This window comes from Anopheles coluzzii, chromosome 2, assembly GCF_943734685.1.
Source record: "Anopheles coluzzii chromosome 2, AcolN3, whole genome shotgun sequence".
Lineage (NCBI taxonomy): Eukaryota > Metazoa > Arthropoda > Insecta > Diptera > Culicidae > Anopheles > Anopheles coluzzii.
This window is the reverse complement of record NC_064670.1, coordinates 17,904,098-17,927,463: the sequence shown is the minus strand read 5'-3', so window position 1 is coordinate 17,927,463 and position 23,366 is coordinate 17,904,098. Positions and strand designations below refer to the sequence as shown.

The window sequence follows — 23,366 nt, the reverse complement described above, 5'->3', positions numbered from 1 at the left end:
TCTCAATACAAATGAATGAATAAACGCTATTGTGTGCTATCTGCCGTGAAACGTTGATGATCGGCAAAAAAACCCCTCTACAGGAAACCAAACTGTCTTGCGTTGGGAATGTTTGTGAGCTTTCAAGGTGGAAGGGGGCATACGGGGAAATCTATTTTCTTTAGGCCCTTTTACATGGGGCGGGTGTCTGTTGTGTGCGTCTGGGATTATTTCATGCGGCGCCAGTCAAACAATTTGTCATTGGCGATACAATCTGTTGTGACGGTTGGGTTTGAAAACAGTTGTGGTAAGCTAGTTTATCTACAGCGAGCCAACCAGCCAGCAGTTTGTGTGAGTTGTGCAGTGTGTTGTTGTGCACGGTGTGTCTAGCGTTGCAGTCTAGCCCGGGTGGCAGAATGTTTTGCATAAAGTGCAAGAAAAACCAACGTATTTGGCGACTTTTCCATTACCATTTGGTGACGTTAGAATAATAACATTTTTGAGTCTTTTTTGCTTTGCATATGTATCTCTCGTGCTTAGTACAATACTGCTGCATGACTGTTTACCAAATTCGAGTCACAAAATGATTGATATGTGCTCAACTGGCACGGACAGCTTACTGTTGAAACGTGTGCATGCAGTTTGAAAAGCACGGCTGCACATTTGACAGCTGGCCAGCAACGAAACAAATGTGTTGGTGAGTAGACAGGGAAAAAACAATACTATACGACCACTATTTCCAATAACAAATCAGGATACTCCAAAGAGTTGACACTACAGGAGCCCATTACTTTTTCTACCAATCATGCTCTTTGTGGTGCTGTTTTTAAAAAGAGCACAAAAGTATAACGCTTCATATGGACGTGACTTTTGCATCTTCTCATTATGAACAACCTTCTATAACAACAATGTTATTGGAAAAGGATTCCTTTAATGCAAGTATTCTCTAAGATAAAAAGATCCGATTACATATACATGGTCATAACACGTTCTATTAGCGGCAATATCTACCATAATATAAGTGTCTATATCGACTACTTGAAAGGAAAAAGGAAGAATTGACTTACGGTTGTGTCGTCAACGAAATTCAAATAAGCCTGTGAATGGCCTGTAAGACTGAGTAGATTGCTACAACCAGTCTCCATTGTCCTTATCTTACATTGTGGTTGCAGTTCTAGTTGCTGTTCTTCGCTAGATTTATGCTCTACGCTAGACAGCTTAAAAACTTTTCCTTTTAATGTTATTATTATTTATTGGTTAATCTTCAACGGGCCGTATGGCCTAATTAAGATAAGTAACAGTACACAAACAAAAATACATAGCAAAATCAAGATTTGTATCGCAATTCACTGCGGCCACGGCAGAAGCCTAAGATGTTCCTTAAAGCATTGAGTTGAGATGTTGAAGTCGAAGCAATCGGAAACAGTGTTGAAAACAGCCGACATGCGGAACATAGGGTCAGACCGACCAGCGCTGGAACGAGGTTGAGCGACCCGTAGAGTCTCTCTAGACCTAAGTGTACGGGATGGTGCATAGATATTAACACGATGCAACAAAGGCGATGAGTCGATAGAGCCATTTAGCAAACCAGCGATGAAAGAGCACTGTGCATTGCGTCTTCTAACCGAAAGCAGTTCAAGGCCTAGAAGACGACACCGCGCAGCATACGAAGGAAGATTATTGCGATCCTGCCAGAGAAGTAGGCGTAGGGCATATCGCGTGAGCTTACGTTGAATCGTCTCAAGTCGAGCAATTGAAGAAGCAGTAGTTGGGCTCCAGATTACGTACGAATATTCTAGCACCGAACGAACGATACAATTGTATGTAGCTTTCATGCACATGGTGTTGCGGAATTCATTACTTGTCCGGATAACCACGCCAGGTAGTTGGTTTCCTCTGGCTACTCCTCGATGAAGTACTAGAAATAGTAAATAACAAACTTTCGATCCTTGTCCAGTCCTTGTATCTTCCACCTTGTAGTGTCAACGCTGCGCCATATTAGCTGGCAAACATGCCCGCAAATTAAATCAATTAACGTCACTCACTTAATTTACCCTGGGCCCCCTCGATACGATGGCCCAGCCCCCGGCCGGTGAGTTATGGGTTTTAAAAACTTTTAATTTCCATCTCAGTCTCATCAATCTTAACCGAAAGTACATCGGCGCCCAACCGCCACACATCAACACGGCGGGTGGAAAATTGATCGCCATCCGCAGCCCCGTCCACGCCATCCACACGATCCACAACAGCTCAATGGAAGGGTCGCTTTTAGCCAGGTAGCTGGCTGAGTGGCCCCGTGGCCCATCCCAAGCCCGACGCAATCGATTGGCGTGAAAGGAGAATTTATCGTTTGCCTTATCTTGTTGAAAATAATTTATCTGCCCCGGCCTGCCCCATGTGCTTGACACTTACTTCGCGCTAACGGGGGTTCGATCGATGCGCCACGATTGCGCCGATTTTCCACCAACAGTGTAATGCCGCTTTCCTCTCGCCCCTCTCCCGACTGGCGATGAGAGATGGCCTTCCGCCTTGAACCGAGGATGGAAACGGGGCCTTTCATGGTGAAAACCTACCTCCACCTACAGTGGGGTTTTCTTTTTTTTTATTCCACCACTCCCCATAAATTCCCCGGCCACACAGATTCACATTCTCTAGTGGCGTTTAGCCGTTATCTGTATCTATTTTTTTTTCGCTTCCACGCCCTTTCGATCACCTCCAATCTCCTCTCTGTTTAGCTCTCTCTCTCTCGCTCTCTCTCTCTCTCTCTCTCTCTCTCTCTCTCTCTCTCTCCCTTTCTCTGTCTGACTCTGGCACTGGTCGCTAATTTGCTACATCCTGCTGCTCCTGACGACTGCTTATCGACCTTACGGGGCCCGCGCGCGCTATCTCGAGTAGCGGCAGTATCGATCTGCCGCGTTTTTCCCGATAGGGGCCACCCTTTTTTTGCCGCCATGCCCTGGCCGTGGTACATTTCCGACCGGCTGTATCACGGCCACAAAAGGTCCTGAAACAAGGCGAAAGGCTCATCTCTGTGGAGGGTGGCCCGGGGTTTTGGTTTTTTTTTTCTTCTATTGGAGCCAATTTTAAATTATGCTTTGCGTTGAACTGTGCCTATTACAAAATTAGCAAAAATAAACCATGCCTGGAAGAGGGGGGAACAGGGAAAAGCCACATTGGAAAAAGAAGCAATCCACTCTGCTGTATTCCACCCCCGCCCCTTCCTCCCTTCCCATCACTAATTGATGGTTCGATGTTGTTTATCTTATCGATCGGGTGCGATAATACATCACAATATTTTTCCCTCGGCCGTATATAGGCCGTATCTTATCTCGGGCTTGATTAGTTAGTGAGCCGGAAATTCATTTTGATTCGTAAGATTTTTTTTCCTCTCTCTCTTTTCGAACAAATAGCAGTTTTGATGCGACAAAACTCATCACTTCCTGCCTTGGTGCGCTGAAGAGCTTTCCTGTTGTCCTAGTGTAGGTAAAATGTTTAACAATTCTCTGCGGAAAAACTGAAGCTTTTCTTTCCACCAAAGAGTGAGAGTATCATGCACGGAGTAGTAATTAAAACCGATTTACCCTGCATGGCAAAACACAGGGCTCCGCATCAAAGGCCACTCGAGATGAAATAGTCGCAATAAATAGAGCATCTATGTAACGACCCTGAGCAGCGCAACGAACAGTGTTTGCGAACAGGCCCGCCAATAGCGCACGAACATACATAGTTAATCTTCACTAGCATCGTGCACCTACCGTAACACAATCACTACACTGGCCCTTACTGTCCCTTGCGATCCCCGTCAGGCGCAACGGGGTAACGTTGCCGTTCGCTAGAGTGTGATAAATTGCCTGATTGCTAAGGATACGAAAGTGTGGAAGCGACGAACCAGGAGCCGGGTGTGGAGCGTTGTCCCTCTGCCCCGCCCCGGCACACTTGGGAGGCCGCTTGGGAGTGTGCGGTCAATAATTATGCGGCCGCGCGGCAGAAGATACGGCTGCACGGCTGATGTCATCAGACGCTACTGACAGCCATTTTACTCTAATTAAATTTTATGATCGCGTCCTGGTTCGTGTCCTGCAGGCGGTGACACACAGGGAGAGAGTGTGTGCAGGACGGGAGCCACGAGCTACGGCCAGTTTCCGGTCGGTGCGTTCGGTGCCGGTGCGTTCATTAGTTCTGTTGACGTAGCTGACCCTTCAACCCGGCCGACCGGATGTGTCCCTGAACGGTGTCCCGAAACCCGTGCGCGCTTGTCACCATGGACTTTTTTTCTTTTCCTCTTCTGTTTGTTTGAAGGGAAACACGGCTCAGGTGAGCGGCAAAGAGTGCAAGACAAAAAACTACAACCGTCCAGAGCGAACGCTTTGTCCTGCCGTGTAGAGTGATACATTTAGCTCGTGGTTTTGCTAGCGAGTCGGTGAGACGCCCACTATCGGCAGCAGATCGAGGGAGAGGTTGTGTGGGATGTTTATGGCCACCATAAAGCTGTGGTCACGAAGGTGCAGCGTACTGGATGGAGCATCACATGTAACAACAAGCGCACCGGAAGGGTTATACACTTTAGCCTGCATCTATAGCGCATTTGAAAGGATTAGAACACAAGTAACGCTTTAGTTTGCGTTGTTTAACTTTCAGCTGTAACGCTGTTACGTTACAGAGCGTTACACACTTGCCTAGCGTTTAGTTCTGCAAATTAGGAATGAAAGTCACTTATAGTTGAGTTGAACGTAGCCTGGTAACAAGTTCTGCTATTGTTCATTTTAAGTGAACCTCAAACAAAGGAACTCCAATCACTCTTCCCTGTTTGCAATCTGCCGGTGTTAGTGGTCAATGGTAATTCCTTGAAGCGTGTGCTTCATTGAGCATGTAATTCCCCCACTCTAAACCAGCTATAATCGCTACAAACAACAATAGTCACTCCTCGTGAGCTGCTGATGGCAAACCATTATTTCATTAAATAATTATTATCCATTCATTTCAAAACCCACCCAACACTGGAGTCAGGCACTTTATGGTTTTGTGCTTAACCACAACAAGGTTCCGAAACCACCAGAACTCCCACTGCTGCTGGAATCGAATGCGATAAGTTACCTTGGTCCTGTGCACTCTGTACAACCAGAGTGGCAGCCAGGGTGCGCCCGAACCAGTGGAATGAGCTTACCTTTGCATTCTTCGCGGGGCGGAGGTCTGTTGACTCATTCGAATGAGGAATCTTCGTATCGATGGCGACGACACACAGCCGCTTTCTGGCATTGCAACAAACGATGACAATCAAAACCTGTTTTTCTACTGATATTTCCCAAGCAAAAGTAAAGATATAAAACTGTAATTTATTACTTTCTGTGTTTGAACAAACAATAAAACCCTTCTGTAGGAACACTTTCCCTATGCTGGTCCTCTCAAATTATCGCTTCTAATTCCTTCCCGTTAGGCGAACGAATTGGAAGTTTTATCACGTTCCTTGTGCTTTATTACAAACCCGGTGCCAGCTGCTGCCAGGAGAGGCTCTTGGGCTTCGAAGAAGAGCTCAGGATAATGATTTGATTTAGTTCCCATGGCAATCGATTGGCTCGAAATTCGGGTTGATGAATTTGTAATTTTGCACTCGTGGCCGTTACTTTACAGCTGTTTGCGAGGGCATGCCTATGGGCTTTGCTTTCTTCGCCAGAAAGGGAGATCCATTATTTCGATTGCAGTCTCGAGGGAGCTTCGAGCTTCTGCAGGTGGCAAAGGTGGTTTAATTAATTTTAAATCCTCAAATATTCAGAAGTGATAGAATGGCATTTGATTTCGAGTTCATTGGTGCACACGGGTATTGCGGGGTTGCCCTTCTTGTGGAGTGATTCAATCAGACACTGGTGCACCTTCGGCCATCATTCTGCTGCAATAGACATCGGAATAAAGAGTAGTTTTTTGTAGTTGTAACAGTCCACACAACTGAATGTTGACTGGAAACTGTACTTCTTAATTCGAACGACAACTGTAGTCAGTCTAGCGCTCGCCCTTAGGATCTTTAGAGCTCTCCAATCTTGACGACTGCTTCATAAAACTCCAAGTAAAATCGTTAAGCATTATTGGTTTCATCATTAGAAGAGTACTTGAGATCCTTCCAAAATCACCCATTTCTGGGAAATTCAACTAATGCTGAACCATGCCCGAACGACTTTGTCTGGCTAACGCTCGTGAGGAACGATCTTCCTACGCCCTTTGTGTTTGTTAAATCAAGCTCACTTATTTTCGGGACGGTAAAACTGGTCTGTAAGAAGACGTGACACTTTTCCCAATCCGGTTACGTGGTAAAATAAATATCCTCAGCCCGCATTGTGACCACATATGTCATAATGCCAAAAAATAGTGGTCTACTTTAGCATACAACCCCCCATACACCACATACTCCCCAAAATGGGTCCAAAATTATCACATTAACCTGCCAACTTACGCCTCTCTCGCTTGAAATGGAGCCATACCGTCATTAAAATCATCCCTGCTGCACTCCATTTTTTGTTTGCGAAAATAAATGGCAAAAACACAATCACAAGCTTACACAGAGTAAAGCATCAGTAACGTCCGTTGGCCGCTGTTGTCGGGCTGGCTGGCTGGCTGGCTGGCTTAAGATTGTTAACCCCACTTGGCACACGATTTGGCATTGTACCCGGACCCATGCCCCAAAAGGGATTATTTCGAATAAAAGAATAGAAGCATTACTATTTCTATACCCGTCTTGTTATGGATGGAACCAGTCCAAGTGAATCATCGCGCAGCGCATACGCTTCGTAGTGTATCACCCAAAATGACCCTGCATACGTGCTTGCGTCTGTGTGTATGTTGTTCTTGATGTAGCATTTTTCATCCCAGTTTATGGACACTTTATTACTACTGCCCTCAATACTGCGCTTGCTTGCACGCTCATGTAGTGGCTTAATTCTTTTCCACTAGGCTCGCCACTTTGGCGTGCGTTTCATTGTTGTGTGAATGGAGCATGGAACACAGCGAAAACTAACATCAATGCAGCTTTGGCAAATGTTTCTTTTATTCGGTTGCGTATTTGTGGAGAAAAAATGGGTCCCTTGTGGATGATTTTCACCCCCCCGAGCGGAAGGATTGGGGCAATAAATAAACAAGCAAATGGAACTCTCAAACTCCCTGCGAACAGGAAGTGATCCCGCGAGTGGACGATGACAACAATCGAGCATGGCATGGCGAATCCGAATCCGCTGACTGTGAAAATAATCAATAAAAGACTCATTTATAATAGGGATTTAGCTTTTTGCAAACGGAAAGCTCTTAAAATTGATGGAACATTGAGCAGAAAGCTTTATGGGAGCTTACCTGTGCAGGCCCGTTTGATAAAGATACCCATCAGTCGAATGGTTTGTTCGAGGAGCGTGAAGGTTGCTGGTTACAGCGTTACAGCAACCATTTTATCACACCCATTCAGTGTTCTGTTTCATGTTTTCTACACAGTCACAAAGGTCACAACAGCAAACAATATGTTGATATTACATAAAAAATGACACAATTGACGCGATCGGGAAATGGATACGGCCGTTTCGCTCCGCAAAACAAAAACAGGAAACTTACGATTTGCTGGATTTCTTTTATGCAAAACCAAACTCAAAAGCCGCAATGGAGTGTTTCCCCCTGTCCGTCTCTCCCTGGGAACCCTTTGCGCAAGAAAGTGAAAATGAATGAGTTGAACCGAAACCCCCGATACCCGAAAACAACAGTGCCCCACAGGCCCTTGATCCTCCTGCGACGGGGTCGGAAACTCGTTATGCGGATGGGTTTTGGGAGGTTTTTTTGTTTTAGAACTTTCACCCGATTTGCCCCGCTGCATTGGAGGGCAACAGGGCGACGGGCTATTTATTCCATCAAACTCTTTACGGTCCATTGCTTTTGGCTGCGCCGCCTTTTCGTCCCGTGCGAAGCACTTGCCGCATGTTCGCAACCGACGACGCAGCGCGACACGCAGCTGTGCGAAAAGATGGCCCGTCCCTTTCGTAGAGGTTTGTGTTTGTGTTTTCTTGTGCCAGCTTTTTGAAAAGAAATATTCATCACAAATGGAACGTAGAAGAAGAAAAAATAAACGAGAAAAAGGGGGAAAAGCTGCATCCATTTACTGTCGCCCCTCGGCGGCAAAGATTTATCGAGCTAAATTTGCAGCGTCAATGGAATGTTTGTGGAGTTGGCGGAACCTTAGCCCAACCGGGTTCGCGGAGCAGGATGGGGCGGGTTTGCACAGATTTGCCGGCAGCAAAGTGTTGATTCTAGTTCTGGCAGCAAAAAAATCAACAACGGCAAAATGAAAACCAATTCCAAAGCGTTTCGAGAACGCACCAAAAAAAAAACGCAAAATCGATCGTATTCAGATTCGGGGCAAGCTGACGGAAGGACGGAAATGCATCCGCCGGCAATGTACCCGCTAAGGAGGATAGCGATGATTTCAAGAAAATTGCACACAATACAAGTTGTGCCTTTCCATCCAATCCGGCGGGGATTCATCGTAAAAATGGCAAAAAGGAAAAACTATCACCCGAAAAACATACTTTCCTTCCATTAATGGCTTCCGGGATTGTGAAGGAGCGAGCGGTTCATTATTTCCGCTCTCTAGCGGCCCGCTTCCTTCCCGCCCGGTGGTGGTCGGTAAATACACGCCCCGTGTCAATACCACTTTACAATGTGTTCGCTACATCGCACAAAGCTGTAGCGTTTGTGGATGGTTGCTTTGTCCTGCGTTTGCCGCTAAGCGGATTGGCGGTCATCGCGAGCTAGTCCGGCTCCAGCGACTCCACTGCTGCAACAAAGGGTCAAAGGGCTGGACCGTTCGTTCGTTCGTTCGTTCGTTCGAGCGAGTGCAAAGTGAATGCGATTCAACAGGAAAATGTCCCTCCCAAATGGGCAGCATTTGCACGAATTGCACACGAAACACACATCATTTTGTTCAGCCAGTTTTGTGTGAGCCAAATCAACCCCAACCCTCCAAACAAGGGACGTTGGCCGTTGTTTTTTGTCCATGTGCCCGTGTATCTTGGTGTACCGCACAAAGCTTTCGTTTTAGTTGAGTGTATAAAAACTAGCCACAAAAAAAGGAAAGGTGAATTAAATCCTTCACTCAGCTGTCGTAACAGCTTGCAGCACGGTGTCCAGCAAATGGTACGTAGCCAACCTGTCGCGAAGGGAAGGGAAAACGGTATAAATAACGATTTTTCTTGTCTAAACATTTCCGCTTTAGAACGGAACGGAAGTACCGTGCACGGCTACGGTTCGTGGCAAACGAGCTTTATCGTTGTGAGCGAATCACATTCACCTAACCGCAGGATCCGCAGGAACAGTGGCCAATACGCGAATACGTCCGAATGACATACATTGTAAAAGGGCTGTTTTCTCTTTTCCCCGGACATGCTTAACATCCGGTTTCGCCAGCGGGAGAAGTAGGAAGGGGAGAGTTGTGTTGCTCCCTTGGGAACAGTTGACACTAGATGGCAGTTCCATGGTATTTTTATTTTACACAATGGAAAAAAACACCATTTTAAAAGTTGAAAAGAAATTAAAGAAAATCATTGCTTACTCGTACGACTTAACAACATGCTCGTCATGGGCTCAAGCCCCAAATGGACCGTGCCGCCATACGTAGGACTGACTATCCTGCTATGGGGGGATCAATAAGTCACTGAAAGCCAAGCCCCCAAGTAGTGGTACTGGCAGGCCTTGACCAACAACAGTTGTTGAGCCAAAATAAGAAGAACAAGTTATGGTTTAGTGGAAAGGATATTAAGCAGGCATGATAGAAGATAAGCACGATGACTCTTCCACAACCAGTCCTTCGTTGGCTGTTATCTTACTATGCATACACCTTCTTCTTCTTCTATTTGGTGTAACGTTCTAGTTGGACATGCTGGCCCATACAGGCTATCGAGAAGTAATTCATTACCACACAGTCGGATATAGTCAATCCTTGCTACAGACGGATGGTACGTGGGGACGGTCCATTCTAGACTTGAACCCATGACGGACATGTTCTTGAGTCGTTCGAATTGACGACTGTACCACGGTTCCGCCCTGCATAGGCCACGTCACACGTGTATAAAGAAGGGCTAGGCAGACATAGATTGGGTCCCTGCGGCTGTTGTGTTAAAGAAAGATAGGTAATATCGAATTATTTCAGGTTACCAATATATAATACATAATATTGTACAACTTATCAAAACCGTAAAAACGTATGTGTAAAATATATGTGTGTATCCGTATATAAAATAAGATGTGATAGTATATTAATATAGCAATACAGTAATAATATATGTCTCTATACTACAAACATGAACAGCAAAATATCTAATATTTAATTTAAATGCAAACGATATTACTAAAAGAAGAAAAGAGAAAACATAAGAAAGGATCTTGATTACCATAACATATGGGAAAAAAACTATTCCAAGAAAGTTGTGATGGATGATGAGATTTCCACACGAATCTCAATTAAAAGCAGAACTTTATACAAATATGCATGGGGCTAACTTTTACTGCTTGGGGCAACGGCGACTCATCATTAAGCATTCGATTCACTACAAAACACAAAGACGCGTGCACACACACACACAAGCACTAGTAGTCATTCGTTTCGGTTCTTTGAAATAAGGAAGACGCTTTAAAAAAAACCGGCACTGAAAAGAGACACTGCTTTTAAAAGAACGCCAGACCACGGGACGCTCGACGGCATTCATATAAATCGATCCGTCGTCCGCATCGTCATTATAGTGAAAGGCAATCCTGAAGCTGTTCCCAAAACGGTCGCCGTGTTTTTTGCTGCTGTTGTCCTCCGAGCATTGATATTGTATTGATTTTCGATTCCTATTGTGTTCCGTTGCCCACTCATCTGTGGTGATGTGGTTTTACGTTTTCTTACTGCTTGAGCTGCAGGAGTGAGTGAGGGAAAGGGCTCAAGAATATCTTCCACGCGCTTCTTCAGCACAAGCATATCGCGTTTCCCCTGGGGATTAGAATCAGCAGAACGCTTTGCTTATGCGAGACTGTTATTAAAAAGATCGCTCTGTTTGAAGGATATATGTTTTGCTGCTTTTTCATGCCTTTTTTTGGTGTTTTATTATCGCTCTAGCAGATGCTTAAATAACTTGCCGTAAGACTCGCACACGCTTCACTCGGAACTGCTCGGAACGAGATGGAGCTACTGGTTTCGCCGGATGCGGCCCGTAACATTGCGGCGGGCGTGCTTGATCGTGACGCGTACGGTCCTCAGGGTGGTATTGTGAATCCGGCGGCCACCATCGATTTGGATCTGGAACAGTCTGACAGCAACGGAGCGGTTGATATCACGCTGCTACCGCGCATCCCAGGAGACGGTGCCCAAGCGCCGGATGACACCCCGGACACCACCACCAACGATCACCGTTCAAAGGCTCAACCAGCGCCCGGTGAGAGAGGCGATCGTTTGCGATCGCTTTCCCTTGCCGGCTGTGAGCGACACCTGAATGGAGCTGCTCTGGCTAAGGGTGATGATCCTGTTCGCACACCAGATGAACCCGGTGACAATCTAGAAATAGGTGAGTATTACCACCTAATCACCAGCTTTTCGAAATGGCTAATCTTATCTCAGTGCTATTGTTCTAAGAAACCAGTTCAAAATTAGTGTATGTGTAGGTCAAGCTGAGCCTGATGGGTTAAAACCAGAAGATACAACAACGTGTTCTTATGGATCTATAAACTAGCAGCACTAACAGCTCAGAATCGATACCGCCGTGGATGTTCGTTTTCCGTGTCCGAGTCGTTCCGAGAACGGCCCAACGTTCGCCACGTAATCCCTCGGGGCAAGAACAAACAGCTCCCACACACACACACACACACACACACACACACACACACACACACACACACACACACACACACACACACCCGAGCATGGCATGGCAGGGAGATGTAAATTTCCACCAAACCCACAGCAGCACAAAACACGCCATTGTGCAAGGGGATCTAACTAGATAGGATAATTTTCGCTTCGCTAAGCTCCTGAGCACGCACGTCTTTATGTATCAACATCCTGTGTCGGGGCAGGAATGAGCCCTCGAGCCCGCGGTGGAGCACCGAAGCTCGAGGGAGAAGATAACCCCCACACGACCAACCAACCTATTAATAAAATTCGCCCCTCGGAAGACGGTATAGCCATGTTATTGTGCCAAGGGATAGCGAAGCGGCAAAAAAAAGGAAAGTCATTCCTCCGCACCACAATCCGCCTGCGGTACGCTGTGTCCGCTGGCAGCGGCACGGCAGGGCCCTCTTGTCAATCGTTCGCGAAGTGGCCACGGTCGGCCAAATTGAATAATCGATAATTTGTTCTCCCGCAGCCATGTGTAACAAGCTCCTTCACCTCACCACAAGCGCCACAGTGTAGTGTAGTGTGCCGTCTCAGGTGGCGAGAACATATTGATGTTCTTTATGGTTTCGTCGGCAGTGTCCTCCCTCTGTTAGTTGCTTCTCGCTTTCAGCTCTTCTTTTCAGCCGTGGTTTCCTTTGTCCTTTTTGGCATGCTAGAGCATTTTTCGCATCCGCATCACTCACGTCAGTGCTGGTAGACCGGAGTGAAGGGCTAAAAATAGCACGGCCAAACAGTCGTCCTTCGGCACCGGCACCGGTCGGCACTGGCCACAGGCGAAAGTAAAAGCTAGACGCGGCTACAGACGAAGACGAAGACGGTTGCCGCTCATGAATAGTATTAGCAAACGGAGGGGGAGGATAGACATGTTCACGCCTCATAGAGTGAATGGTGAGGTCCTGTGCATAGGAACGGAACCGAAATGGTGCCGATGACACAGCGACTAACAGGCACAACAAAACATGCGAGAATCAAAGGAACTAGGTATATAATATACACACAACACACACATACACACATAAAGCACAAACATAGTTCCGATGGTATGAATGGCAGGAAAAGCCTGTCCTGAAGACAAATTACTTTTCTTGTGTGAAGGAAAAGTCGAACGGTCTGGTCCGGCCAATCGTTTCCTTGCCGGTTGGACATTCGTTTGCTATTAAGCAGATTGGAAAGTTTCGTTCATAGAGTAGGAAGTTATTGGAAGCAAGGTGTATGTGGAAGACTTTTAATAACACAATGGTGAAGAACAGAAAGCCTTAGGAACAGCGTGGTTGAGATTTAATTCGATCCAGCGTCTGGGATGGCATGGAAAGACCAATTAAATTAAATTAAATTAACAAACTCTCTTTATAACGCTATAAACTCTGAAATCGAACCAAAGTTACAGCCAACATCTAGATCGAACCCACGGTTTAGCTCAGATTCAGGATTAGATCCATCCTTGATTGAAACCATGACCAATAACGAAATTTTGCATATTGCTTAATGACCCTAAAGTAGCCTCTCACGTTCAATGAACATAATTTTATGTTCATAAATTAAACTGCAATATCCTCTCCTACTCTCTTCCTTTCTTTCTCGCTCTGTCCCTCTTTTTCTCTTTCTCCAACTAGCTAATAATGAAAAACAACAACCGAACGGGATAGTGTCGCCATCGTTCACGATCGAGCAGTGCGGCCCGGACTACCAGGAGGGTGGCCAGGGTGGCGATCCATTACCACCGCCACCGCCGGGCGGAGGAGAACAACCACATCCGGGGGATCCGGGGGCGGTGACAGCCGGCAGTGGCGGCAATGCATCCCACACCCAGCCCCACACGAACAACACCTACTCGGCGTTCAAGCGGGGCAACGTGGTCAAGGGCATCCTGTGCCCATCCATGACCAACTCGTTCCGTGCGCCGTCCCTCGAGCGGTCCTATCTGACCTATTCCCACCGCCAGCGGCAAAAGTCGCTGATCCTGGTGAACGTGGTCGACCTGGTGCTGAAGGTAGTGCTGGCCTCGGTCTGGATCGGCTTCAACAGTGGCATGGTAAGTGGCGAGGGCAGCTTTATCGCGTTATCAGTGATTCAATAAATAACACGATAACACCACCATCGACCCGACCGGCTGACTCTGACTGACTAACGGATGGTCCTTGCATCCGTGGCGGACATCGATGCACGACTTGCTGATTTGCTTACGTTTTGTTTTTTCCCTCCATTTGCGAACGGCATCGGGCGGCACCACAGACAATCAAGCCGCACGAGGTGACCTGGTCCGTGTGCTGTATCATCTCGAACTTTCTGATCTGCGTGCTGGGCAGCTGGCGGCTGTTCGCGAACAACTATCTGCACTGGGCGGCCGTCTGCACCTGGCTGCTGCTGAATCTGCAGGGATTTCTCGGCGAAGGGTTGGGCTTTGCCGAGCGCGAATACTTGATCTGGTACGTGCTGTTCATTATCTTCGTGCCGTACGCTATGCTGCCGCTCCCACTGAAGTGGTGCATGATTGCCGGCTCGATGACGGCCATATGCCATTTGGTGGTGACATCGCTGAACAAGTTCCTGCACGACAAGGTATGGTATGAATGTTATCCCCGTGGGCCCAAAACGCTCGCTCGCTCGCTCGCATCCAAGCACATAAGCTTGTTAGGTGTTAAGGTCCAAGAGTTACAACTGTTTGATTTTCTTTGAAATGAAAAAGGAAATTTTAGCACGAAGCTTGTTTGAATAGCTCTAAAGTAGTCACCCATCAAACAGGGTTGCAGGGATTTTCGCCCAAAGCTCTACGTGTGTGAATGCGATGTTACTTATCTCTGATAAGGATATAGCAAATTAAAAGGTGTTTCAGCTGAAAATTATGGTCGCGTTAAAGGATTTTGATAATCGTTTATTTATAGAATTATGTTTTACAAAGGAAAAAGGCCTAAATATCATAATTTCTTCCATCGAAATACTAGTTTATCATTTAAAAGTCCCCGAAATAAACTTGTTTTCCTATTCTCCACGAAATACATTTGAAACCAGTAAAATAGTACATTGAAAGTCCATGCTACTAGTAATAAATCAACTTTCATTTCATGTTTAAATAGATAATCAGAATTGTGAATGCTTAAATAAGCAAATATTTGATCGGTCCGTATTTTCAACGAAACACACCCTTCTCTTTAAACCTCTTATTCAACCATCAACCCTTCAACCGCTACCCTATTTTACTCGGTTCACCCGAAAACCCCCATCCAACAGGATCCGAGCTGCATCGTTCGACAGATGATTGCCAATCTGTTGCTCTACCTGGCCATCAACTTTGCCGGCATGTACACCAAATATCTGACCGACCGCGGCCAACGGTTAGCCTTCATCGAAACGCACAAAGCGATGGAGCACAAGCGCGAATCGGAAAAGGAGTACCAGCGCACGCAACGGCTGCTCGACTCCAGTAAGTAACCACGTCACGGGAGCATAAGGGGGGGGGGGCGTACCACCGTAAGCTTTCTCTTTGTTATCTCCGTAGCAACATTTACTGGACTAGTACGACCTAGTACGCTTGTACACGCGAAACAGTAGCAGAGGTTTTTGCAGCATAAATTGATCCTTAAAGGATCCTACGGTTCCCTCCACACATCTCTTGAACTGGTAGGGTTTCGGTACTTAAGCTTTTTGAGCCTCGGAGAAGATTTGGGTTTTTTTTGCCTTTTTAACCTATTTTTCCGTGCGTTCGTTTTACGTGCAGGTTTTTCACTTTCACATTGCGTACGAACCTATAAACATTCAACCCGCGCGGTTCAGAGAAGAGTGCATCCCGTCAGTCCCGGAAATCGAATTACTTTCGGGGTTGAGTTTTTGGTTGAGGAAGTTTTCGATAGTAATTCAATTAATGGGTCCGCTGAAGGTATGGAGGGGTTTTTAGTGGTTGTTGTTGCTCCTGTCCGGGCACACAATGACCGACGTCGACGTGAAAGAGCTCTTGCGTACTCTTGAAGTGATGCTTACATGATTTACAAGTATATCATCTGTTCCGAGTGAGTTCAGAGTTCACTATTGCGTTCGTTAGGTCGTGCGAATCAGGAGAGGCAACGAAAAATGCTTTCCCCGTTTAATTAATTGCTCAAACCCTTAACGTGCACTGTTTACTTCTTTTTGTATGTAAAAAAAACAGGACTATAAAGACACGCTGGGCAACGATACACACCGAGCACATTTGCCAGTAGTTCCGCACGTACTTCTGTTTGAATGTCTTCCCTATTCGTCCCTACTGTGTTCTTCAATTGCATCGCCCTTAGCTCTCTCGCCCTCTCGCTCGGTCTCTCTCTCTCTCTCTCTCTCTCTCTCTCTCTCTCTCTCTGTTACTCTCACGGGAACACCCATTCCAAACTTCTGCTGGCCATTCCGACTGCTGCAAGCGAACAGTTTACTAACTTACTAACGACTGCCACCATGAGCGCTCGATTTGCATAATTATTCGTACCTTCCACCATTAGTGCCTGGCCGCTTCTAACAGTCGGTCGTCTCACTAGCATGACAATACTGGATAATTTTTATGAAAAACTTTCACGTAACTCTCCTCATAACGATCCAATGCGAGGCGGGGGTTGTTTGCCCCCTGCAGCGTTCGGCAAAAACAAACTTTACTGCATAAATGAACGATGAAAGTGTGGGGAATGCTGTCATAATTAAACGATGAGGTTTTTTTCTTCCTGTTTTAATAAACACCTTTTACTGTAGGGTGTGGTGTGCCTCATTATCATCCTCTGTTTCCCCTTCCCTCTCTCTCTCTCCCACACGCACAGTTCTGCCAATGTTCGTCAACAATGACATCCGGAAGGAGATGTACAAATCGCCTGAACAGGCCCAGGTCGACACGCAGTTCAAGAAGCTGTACATCTACCACATGGACAACGTGAGCATACTGTTTGCGGACATCAAGGGGTTTACCGAGCTGGCGAGCAAAACGTCCGCCCAGCAGCTGGTCAAGATACTGAACGATCTCTTCGCACGGTTCGACAAGATTGCAGAGGTAAGCGAATGAATGTGCGAATGAGGCATGAGGGCAGGGTTGTGAACTAAGCGTCTTCTTCTCGTGTGTCTCCCATACCCCCCGCCCAGGATAATCACTGTTTGCGTATTAAACTGCTCGGCGATTGCTACTACTGCGTGTCGATGTTTGACAGTCAAAGCTGGAAAAGCCGCCCGGATCATGCGGTGTGTAGCGTCGAGACCGGTCTGCACATGATCAAGGCCATCAAGGACGTCCGTTGTCAGACGAACGTGAGTGTTTGAGGATTTGCACACCATCCTTAATCTGGTCTTAATCTTACGTTTTGTATGTTTTGACTCCCGCCCTGCAGGTGGAGTTGGACATGCGTATCGGCATCCACAGTGGCTCGGTAATGTGCGGCGTGCTGGGCGAGAAGAAGTGGCACTTTGACGTCTGGTCGAACGATGTGGTGATTGCGAACCACATGGAATCGGGCGGCGTGCCGGGCCGGGTGCACATCTCCGAGGCGACGCTCAAGTGTCTGAACGATACGTACGAGGTGGAACCGGGCAATGGCGGCAGCCGGGACAGCCATCTGAAGATGATGAACATTAAAACGTTTCTCATCAAGCGCACGGAACCGCTGCGGCCGCGCAAACGGCTGATGGATCGGCAAAGCACGGTGCAGTTCGAAAAGGAGACGGCGGCCATGCGGGCGGGGGAGTCCCGGTTCCGGAAGGACTCGAAAACGCCCAGCATTACGTCGAACAGCACGAACACGACCGGCACGACGGCGACGTGCTCGGGTGGCTCGGTGGTGCAGCACAACCACAATAACAATAACAATAACACCACCAGCAGCAACAACAATCATATCACGAAGCGCACCAGCAAGTCGACGATCCACGAGGACGAGACGACTACGGACTGGATACCGGAGATACCGTTCAAGAATCTGAACGAGTGCGGCGGGGGCGTGAATGCGGCGGAAAGCTTCCGCGACAAGAAGCACACCGACCGGGAGGACGTGTTCACCTCGACCGAGGAGGTGGACGAGATGATCGACCAGAGCATCCAGATCAACTCGAACAAGCAGATCCGGCAGGAGTATCTGTACACGTGGACGCTCAAGTTTAAGGACTCGTCGCAGGAGGGCACCTTCTGTCAGCTGCGCGAGGACATGTTCCGGTCGAACATGCTGTGCGTGTTCGTGGTGTGGATCTTTATCGTGCTCTGCCAGGCGGTGATCATACCGCGTTGCACCATCCTGATCGTGGCCCTGTCGATCACCACGTTTCTGCTGACGGTCGGCTGTATTCTGGTGATGGCGGAGGAGTTCTCTGGGTTGCCCAAGTTTCTGCAGCAAAGCTCCTCGACGCTGGTGCACGATCGTAGCAGGCGCACGATATTTGTCTGCCTCACGATCATCCTCATGTCGATCGCCAGTTCGATGGGGCTGATGATGTGCGACCTGGAGGAGGTGGACGCGGTTCCGGATCGTAGTACGGTCAGCCCGAGCTACTCGTACTACTGGCAGGCCGGCGGACAGTTGAACGTGAACAGCACGGCGATAACGTTGCTGCGCCGTGCAGTCGGTGATGCGCTGGAGCTGGGTGCGCTGACCAATCGGACAGTGAGCGAGACGGATGCGAACACTACCGAGCTGGTGACGGATGAGCTGCTAGACCACGATGAAACCACGTCCACTCCACCGATACTGCATCCGTCCTGCGTGCATCCCGAGTACGTGGTGTTCACCTGGGTGCTGTGCCTGATCTCGCTCGCAACGGCCCTGAAGCTGTACTATCTGGTGAAAACGTTCATGGCGATCGCGATGGTTGCGTGCTACTCCTTTCTCATACTGCTCGTGTTCGAGAAGGTGTTCGATTCGTACGATCTGCAGTACATACAGGCAAGCGGGATGCCGCTGGCCGCCCAGATGATGATCCTGCTCGGCGTCTTCCTGACGATGGTCACGTACCACGCCCGCCTAGTCGAGGTTACGTCCCGGCTCGACTTCATCTGGAAGGAGCAGGCGGAGAAGGAGCTGTCGAACATGAGATCGAACCGCCATCTGAACGATCTGCTGATTAAGAACATCCTGCCCGATCACGTCGCCACGTACTACCTGTCCGAGGAGCGCACGGACGAGCTGTACGCGAAGATGCACGAGCTGTGCGGGGTGATGTTTGCCTCGATACCGAACTTTAAGGACTTTTACTCGGAGGACATTGAGAATGGGAAGGCGTGCATACGCATCCTGAACGAGATCATATCGGACTTTGACTCGCTGCTCGAGGAGCCCCGGTTCGAGACGGTGGAAAAGATTAAAACCGTCGGTGCGACCTATATGGCCGCCTCTAATCTGTGCTCCACCAAGAAGGTAGGTGTGCTTTTATGGGGTGTTTCTGTTTTTTTTTTTGTGATATTAAACTAACACTCTCTGGCAATAGTCACACGTCGATGAGCGCGACGAGGAAGCCGTCTGCGATCTGGTCGAGTTTGCGCTGGCCATGCGCCAGAAGCTGCAGGAGGTAAACAAGGACGCATTTAACACGTTTCAGCTGCGCGTTGGCATTAGCAGTGGGCCGCTCGTCAGTGGTGTGATCGGTGCCCGCAAGCCCGTCTACGATATCTGGGGCAACACGGTAAACGTCGCGTCCCGGATGGACTCGACCGGTGAAAACTGGAAGGTGCAAGTTCCGGATTATACGGCAGCACTGCTGCAAACGAAGGGTTACACCTGTGTGGTAAGTGGAGCGATAACGATCCTTTGCAAGCAATGCGTTAACTGATGCACTTCTTGTGTTACCTTTCCCGCAGCAACGTGGTGAAGTGAACGTAAAGGGCAAGGGACTGATGCTAACCTACTGGGTGCTGGGCAAGAACATATCGGCCAGTCAATTAACCTCACCGGCCCTGGTACCGGCCGGTGTTCCGCAGGCACAGACCCCATCGCTGCAGAGGCAAACCTCTCAGCACAGTTCGCTGGCGGCGGTCGTATTCGGCATGATGCAAGCCTCCAAACGGAGTAACATCAACACGACACGTAAGTTTCTGCAGATGTCCAAGTGTGCCCTACTACCGGCATCAAAACATGTGATCATCATCACTGTCATCCATATGGTCAGGCAGACTTTCTCAAGTACATCGGTGATCTTCAGGACTATCGTGTGTTAGTCCACTGTCTCACAACTATCCAACACACTCTCCCCGATCTCTCCCTGGTGTAGAATAGTTGCCGTCCGTTCTATATCACTTTCACATCTGCCTACTATCTACTGTCTACATTGTGTTATTCTAAACTATATCATTATATTCACTGTTTTCTCTTTCTCGTTCTCTTCATTTACTCTACCGTGTACCTGTGTACGCATTGTTGTTGGTAATAACTTTCTTACGCGCCGTACCTACACACACACACGATCGCGATCGCGATCGCACGTGGTTGCCGTTGTTCGATATCATCTTTACTCTGTGTGTGTGTGTGTCTCTCTCTCTCTCTCTCTATCTATATTTCTCTGATTATATGTCTATGTCTATGTCTATCTATGTGCCACATGTTGCAGCTGAAAAGTGTGGCTGGAGTCGAGCGAAAAACTTGACCGTCAATAAGATGCGTTTACTCCCACCGTACGTAATTTGCTACTGCCGCAAGCCCTTTAACTGATATCAATAATCCGTTGGAACCTCCTTGTATTGGTCGTTCCCTTAATTCACTACACCATTGGTTATGTACTCACATTTCCCACGTGGTTCCTGTAATGCGTAGTAGCCCTACTAAAGCTCTCATTGGACTCTCAATCAATTTTCAGTAGCTAAGGTACCTGTTCAAAAGCCGGCTAATCCTTATGCATTTTGTTCAGTGGCCGTGATCTTTTCGAATGACACTCAACTAATCGTTACCCGTAATACTGCCGCATGTATGTGTTGAAGTTGTTTGGTAATTTTCTCTGTGTGTGTGTACTGTAACTCTTCTTCCTCTTGCGGAAATTGGAATATCCTCACCACCAAAATGATCGAGCTTCATTGATCGATCGAATTGTTCCGTGTGTGAAATAAATCCCGCGTATAACATTTAAAACCTAAACCAACCTCCGTTCCGCACCAACTCTGCCTCTCTGTTGTCTCATCGCAATCTAATCCTTCTCCATTGTCTGCATTCTCAGCAACCGCAACACCATCGCCGAAAACCCGGTTCGGGCGACGGGGAAGCACATTCAGCTCAGTGAGATTGAATCAGAGAGCCCCGTCTAACAATCCGGTACGCCGCAACACGACGCGTGTCCGTGGCCGTAGCTACACCATGAAAAAGGTAGGTGGTCGTTGCTGCAGCACTACAGGGTCTAGGATCACTTCACTGACCAGTGTCGCGTATCGCTTTGGCTTCCGCTCCATTCCAGTATCCAACCGTGGCATCGCCGACGGGCATGACGTTGCCAGCGGAAGACTTTGGTGTCAGCCCACACATACCATCGTTTCGGCAGCTGCACCAGGAAGCTAAATCCCACCAGACAGGCCTGTGAGCGCTTGGTCTAGTCGTTTTCCTGCCCCTTCCATCCCCATCTCCATCCCCTCTTTACTCCTGAACGTCATCAGCTTCGGGATGGAGTCATCGAGTATGACGTTCCAGCCAAATTTTCTAGTCAACCATAAAGAGGAGCCAAGTATTTTAAACGGAATAAATAGCAAACTGACTGTTTAGGTAGCTGATATGTACGAGACAGGTGTGGCCGGATACAAACAAAAAGGTTTGGTGTTTGCGTCCACAATTCAGGGAAGAGCAATTGTAGAAGAAAAAGGTAGTATGATTAGCCGCAACCTGTTCAAAGCCATATCGTGTAGGACATACAGACTGTGGACTAAGGTCAATGTCCATCGTAAATAACAAAACAAATTAAGCAAAACACACAAACACACACAGACACGTCCTGTATTGTGCAATTAGATGTTAACTTCTCGTACGGATGACAGTGGTGGTGTGGCACTGTGACGATCGCTTAGTTTTTAATGTAATCGTTCGTAGCGATTCCTTTATGTTGTTTTTGGAACGATGCACTACTGATAGTATTGAAGACAGTTTGTACGAGATGTAGCTGAGAATGGAAAAGACATGTAGGATATAAGACGACTGGGACTGTTTACGACGCCATTCAAATGCCAAACCACAAACTAACGGCACAAAAAGGGGAGGTAGTTTTGGGGTTTTCAGTATTTGTAGCTTCTACTGTAAGTAAATATAATATGGAGAGAAACACAGCAACTGCAAAACAAAACAAAAAACAAATCAACCCGTGGTACTTAATGTCACCGTCCAAAGGTGTGCGTGTTTGTGTTTTGTTTAACAAACTGTGAACTGAAGAATAAATTGCCGTACAACCAAAGCAAACTAAACGGACCTTTTTTTTGTTAATATACATTTATCTGATTTCGAATCCAAAGTGGGTGTAATATACAGGTGGGCTTATCCCGAACGATTTGACAGCCGTGCTGTAGAAAAGAGAATACAAAATGACAGGAGGGGATTTGATCTTTTGTTTATGTATGCGTGTGAATTCCAATGGCTGTTGTGTTTGATGTGTCGTAGTGTGGGTGAAAAACTACGTATCACAATCGAATCCCCTCCTGTCATTCATTTGTCCAATATGGCGTTCCCGCCAAACCTATGAGCCTATCTAGTTCCTATACTCACTTTGTTCAAAACGATGGAAGAGTCGCATTTTTTTATAAAAATTTTCATTTCTTTGGGTCGCCAATTTAGGGCATGGGTAAAGAAGTTAAAGAACAAAAATTCGACTCCGATTTGGCCTCGATGATGTTGGATTAGACTCCGGCAAGTAGGTTTGACTAGCATATTTATAAGTCGGCCGTACTGCCTGGCATCGGAGTCGTCCGGAGTCAGAGTTGGAGTCGGTAGAAACCGTCCGAAGCCGTTTGGTATCGAGGTTGTCAAAAGTCGCAATCAATCCCGTTTCCAGCTGACTCCTGATGGGTTCGACAGGCTCCGACGGTGGAAGATTCCACCTTGGACGGCCTCCAGTCTACTCTGCACGACTCCTACTCCGACTCCGGGAGGAACTGGTGGGTCCGTTGTCGCCGGAAACGAACTAACAATAGTTGGAACTGGTTAGGTGCACTCCGGAGAGCCCATCACTAGTCTAACTGCGTTATGCACGTAGCGCCCTCTATCGGATTATACATGAACTATTTAACCAAGACATAACCCGTGTGCAACATTTGCATGCAACTTCTCGATGCTCGCTTGCACGCTGCGATATTTACTGAAAATGAACCGATTTTGGGATTTACATTAAATGTTTTATAATTTAACTTTCAGTTAATTTGGTTGTTTGGGACATAACTGATATGATTAACCATACTAAAACGAAACTGTACAGTTGTACTTTACTTTGTGTATGCAATCCTTATGAATTTAGCATGTCATACGTTCGATCCAGTTTAAATACTCAATGCGTAGAATAACGAAACTAGAAAAAATCTAATAAGCATTAGAATCACACTTCACTGCAACGTATC

The 23,366-nt window shown here is 47.2% G+C and overlaps 1 protein-coding gene across 4 annotated transcripts in view; it reads left to right on the top strand.

Annotated features, from left to right (window-relative positions):
- Positions 1-21,752, top strand: part of LOC120949475 (adenylyl cyclase 78C) — a 35,893-nt gene extending 14,141 nt beyond the window's left edge. For 3 of the 4 annotated variants that reach the window (XM_040366794.2, XM_040366793.2, XM_040366795.2), the window contains exons 2-12: positions 11,099-11,540; positions 13,483-13,901; positions 14,102-14,428; positions 15,098-15,290; positions 16,642-16,868; positions 16,958-17,119; positions 17,200-19,212; positions 19,283-19,579; positions 19,653-19,878; positions 20,999-21,144; positions 21,233-21,752. In XM_040366794.2, coding sequence (XP_040222728.2) covers positions 11,159-11,540; positions 13,483-13,901; positions 14,102-14,428; positions 15,098-15,290; positions 16,642-16,868; positions 16,958-17,119; positions 17,200-19,212; positions 19,283-19,579; positions 19,653-19,878; positions 20,999-21,144; positions 21,233-21,355 — 4,515 coding nt within the window. In that variant the 5' untranslated portion in view covers positions 11,099-11,158 and the 3' untranslated portion in view covers positions 21,356-21,752. Of the gene's footprint in view, positions 1-11,098; positions 11,541-13,482; positions 13,902-14,101; positions 14,429-15,097; positions 15,291-16,641; positions 16,869-16,957; positions 17,120-17,199; positions 19,213-19,282; positions 19,580-19,652; positions 19,879-20,398; positions 20,463-20,998; positions 21,145-21,232 lie in introns of all 4 variants that reach the window. The other variant, XR_005751040.2, reaches the window with a different exon arrangement.
- Positions 21,753-23,366: the final 1,614 nt, after the last annotated feature.